Raw genomic sequence first — 3,445 nt, forward strand, 5'->3', positions numbered from 1 at the left:
ATGTTATGGAGAAACCAACATGGTCACTCCCAACATTGACCAACTCGCCGCCAGCAGCGTTCGATTTGATCGGGCTTACGTTCAGGTTTGTTAATCCAGAACAGTCAATGGTATCTTAGGTTTACTCGTGGTACGCCTCTCTTTTTGTTTTGATTGTAACACAAAGAAAAACCGCCAAACAAGTAGACTGTGATTGCACCAGGGTCGTAGCACAGCTCCTAAAAGTGGTCCGGCCATAAAAAAAATAAAAAGGTACGGTCCCTGGCCATTATGTTCTCCTCAACTATTAGTGACAATTTCTCGCTTGACGCTGTCATTGTGCGATCTAAGTCGCGACCCCTCCTTCCTCCTAACACAGCGCTGAAGCTTATGAAGACGATTTTTTTTTTTTAACAAAAAACTGGTCCGGCCATGGCCGGAGTGGCCGGTAGGGCTGCTACGGCCCTGTGCACGAATGCGTGTCTGAACTGTATTTTAAAGCGTTTTAATTCATTAACATGAATCGGTTAGTGTATTTGGTTGGCATAGAGGGTTATAGAGGTTTCGGCCAAGCTTGCCAGCTTTGTGTGACCAAAAGACCTTGACTTTTCGGAAAATGGCCAAAGTACAGTATTATTACCCTGTTCGAACATTATATCAAGGGATTATTATGGTCTCAAATGGTTCACCGCAAAGTAAGCAGACACTCCTTAGAATATGATTTTTAATCAATGAATTGCCAAAGGCTTATCAACTTATTTACACGTATATATATATACTTTGTGGTTGGATTATTGTTGCGGTAATTTAATCTCAAAATACAAAAAGCCTCAAAATCGTCAATGGTCTTTCCAGTTTGCCCTGTGTGGGCCCAGCCGAACGTCCTTCCTGACGAGCAGACGACCCGAGTCCACCCGAGTGTTTAACCTGTACACGTACTGGAGGGACGTGGCGGGCAACTACACTACGCTGCCCCAGCACTTCAAGCAGAGCGGATACATCACTCAGAGTGTCGGCAAAGTCTTTCATCCGGGTCAGTCTCTCTGCCCAAGCGAGAACACTGAATCTCTTAGTTGTTTCGTTGTGAATGAAGTCAATATATTCCAAGACAAACATGCCTAAAGGCTGACATAGTCCTATTTAATTACTTCCAGGGCTTTTCCCATCGTTGCGGGGATGTATAAATTAAGCTTCCTGCAAAGTTTTAGGTTTGAAGTCCTTACCAATTACGAGAAAATTTAATAATTAATTCTTTATTGCATTGTTTAGCAACAGTTCTCCAGGACTTGGGCTATTTTTAGACCGTTGACGTCACTTCGTGATGTTTCGTAAACCAAAGATGGCGTTTGAGACTGTTCTGTTTACATTCGACACTATCAACACCACTTTGCAATACTGAAATAATTTTTTCTGTGTTCGAAAGCTACAGCCAATCGTTATTATATCCCCTTAGGTACAGTTTTATAACATTATTGGCACATGTAAACAATATGAATTAATTAATGAACGCTACGAATATGGCAGCCTTTACAGGCACGGTTGGCCTAGTGGTAAGGCGTCCGCCCCGTGATCGGGAGGTCGTGGGTTCGAACCCCGGCCGGGTCATACCTGAGACTTTAAAATTGGCAATCTAGTGGCTGCTCCGCCTGGCGTCTGGCATTATGGGGTTAGTGCTAGGACTGGTTGGTCCGGTGTCAGAATAATGTGACTGGGTGAGACATGAAGCCTGTGCTGCGACTTCTGTCTTGTGTGTGGCGCACGTTATATGTCAAAGCAGCACCGCCCTGATATGGCCCTTCGTGGTCGGCTGGGCGTTAAGCAAAAAAACAAACAAAATGGCAGCCTTTAATAAACTATTGTTAAACCTGGCAGTGTAAATACAATATCTGTGACAAACACGCATACGATTGTTGTTTGTTTGTTTGTTTGTTTCTATTGGGGGGGGGGGAATACTTTTCCATGTTTCGTAAATGATTCCCTGAATGGAAACAAACACCGGCCAGCAAGCTATGTCTCGGTTTGTGTCCGGAACTTAGAAAGCCATGGGCGAATGGGCCTCTGGCTGTCTCAAAGCCTTCCAAGCTTTATTTTCTTCCTTTTTTTTAAGGATTTAACCTTTCTTTACCTGAAGGTAAATCTTCTGGCGGAGACGATGACTACCCGCTGAGCTGGACCAACAAGCCGTACCACGGGGACAAGGGGGGCAACTCGGGCTACAAGAACAACAGTGAGGTGCGATTTCCTTCTTCTTTACCTACTTACTCACTGACTTACTTGCCTATTCCTTCCTTCGTGGCTTCATTTATTATTTTGCAAGCTTTGTGCAACGTGAGTGTGTGATCGGGTTTGATTTCTTGTGCTGTCTGTAGACAAGCCGATGCCAGCCAGGATCCCCTCAATGGTGGATGTGTTTCAACATGTTTCTTTATTTGTGTGTTTTTTGGTTGGTTGTTTGTTTGTTTGTTTGTTTGTGTGTTTGTTAGTTTGGATTTGTGTGTGTGTGTGTGTGTGTGTGTGTGTGTGTGTGTGTGTGTGTGTGTGTGTGTGTGTGTGTGTGTGTGTGTGTGTGTGTGTGTGTGTGTGTGTGTGTGTGTGTTTTAACCGTCATTAGAGTCACATTCTGCTTCGAGCTATAACTTACCAAAAAGGGATCTGGGCTGAAGGTTGTAAGGTTGAACGAGGTTGTTTGTGGGCATGAAACGACCAAGAATCCACAAGCAACAAACATAATAGTAACCAGATGATTTGAACACAGTGACACTTTACCCAGTGGTGTCTCTAGCCTGTGCAAAAATCAGTCACACTGCCTACCCACCTGTGATTTCAGCAATGTCCAGGGCCAGATGGCAAGCTTCACGACTACGCTGTGTGTCCAGTCAACGTGTCGCAGACTCCGCACAAGATTCTCGAGGACATCGACCTGGCTGACTTTAGCGTCGATTTTCTGAAGAACTACCGCCACAAGTATCAAGATCAGCCATTCTTCTTCGCTGTGGGGTTCCATAAGCCTCACTTGATCTGGAAATACCCGGTAGAATATGAGGGTGAGCTATGAATTGTGTATTAGATAGGCGTTCAGTAGGTCTTGGGGATTATTTTTGTAAGAATGCGTGTGCCTTTCTGTCGGTTCTGGCAGTATGTCTGTCCCCGTATGTACAGGGTGACACAAAAAAAACAGATCTATCCCACCAAAAGTTTAATATTTTCTGAAATAATCAGCCGATTCTTTTATTTTTTCAGGTGAGCCAAGCTGAAATGATGTTCTAACAGCCCACCAAGTTTGAGCTTCAAGATGTCATGGACAACGGAGCATAAGACATTTATAGTCGAGGCCTATTTTCGGTCGAATTCTATCCAGACTGGTCAGCCGCAGATGTGACCCAGAGTGGTCCCCCTATTCACCGGACTTGAACCCCCCAGATTTTTATCTGTGGGGGTACCTCAAGGACAGGGTATATGGCAACAA

At 44.5% G+C, this 3,445-nt stretch overlaps 1 protein-coding gene across 1 annotated transcript in view; it reads left to right on the forward strand.

Moving 5' to 3' along the window:
* LOC138955993 (iduronate 2-sulfatase-like) overlaps window positions 1–1,508 on the forward strand; it is a 3,805-nt gene extending 2,297 nt beyond the window's left edge. The window contains exons 2-3 of the mRNA XM_070327473.1: window positions 1–85; window positions 835–1,508. The exon at window positions 1–85 is cut by the window's left edge and continues 82 nt beyond it. Of these exons, the coding sequence (XP_070183574.1) occupies window positions 1–85; window positions 835–1,101 (352 nt within the window). The 3' untranslated portion in view covers window positions 1,102–1,508. The remainder of the gene's footprint in view (window positions 86–834) is intronic.
* Window positions 1,509–3,445: the final 1,937 nt, after the last annotated feature.

The sequence above is a fragment of the Littorina saxatilis genome, unplaced genomic scaffold (assembly GCF_037325665.1).
Source record: "Littorina saxatilis isolate snail1 unplaced genomic scaffold, US_GU_Lsax_2.0 scaffold_2411, whole genome shotgun sequence".
Lineage (NCBI taxonomy): Eukaryota > Metazoa > Mollusca > Gastropoda > Littorinimorpha > Littorinidae > Littorina > Littorina saxatilis.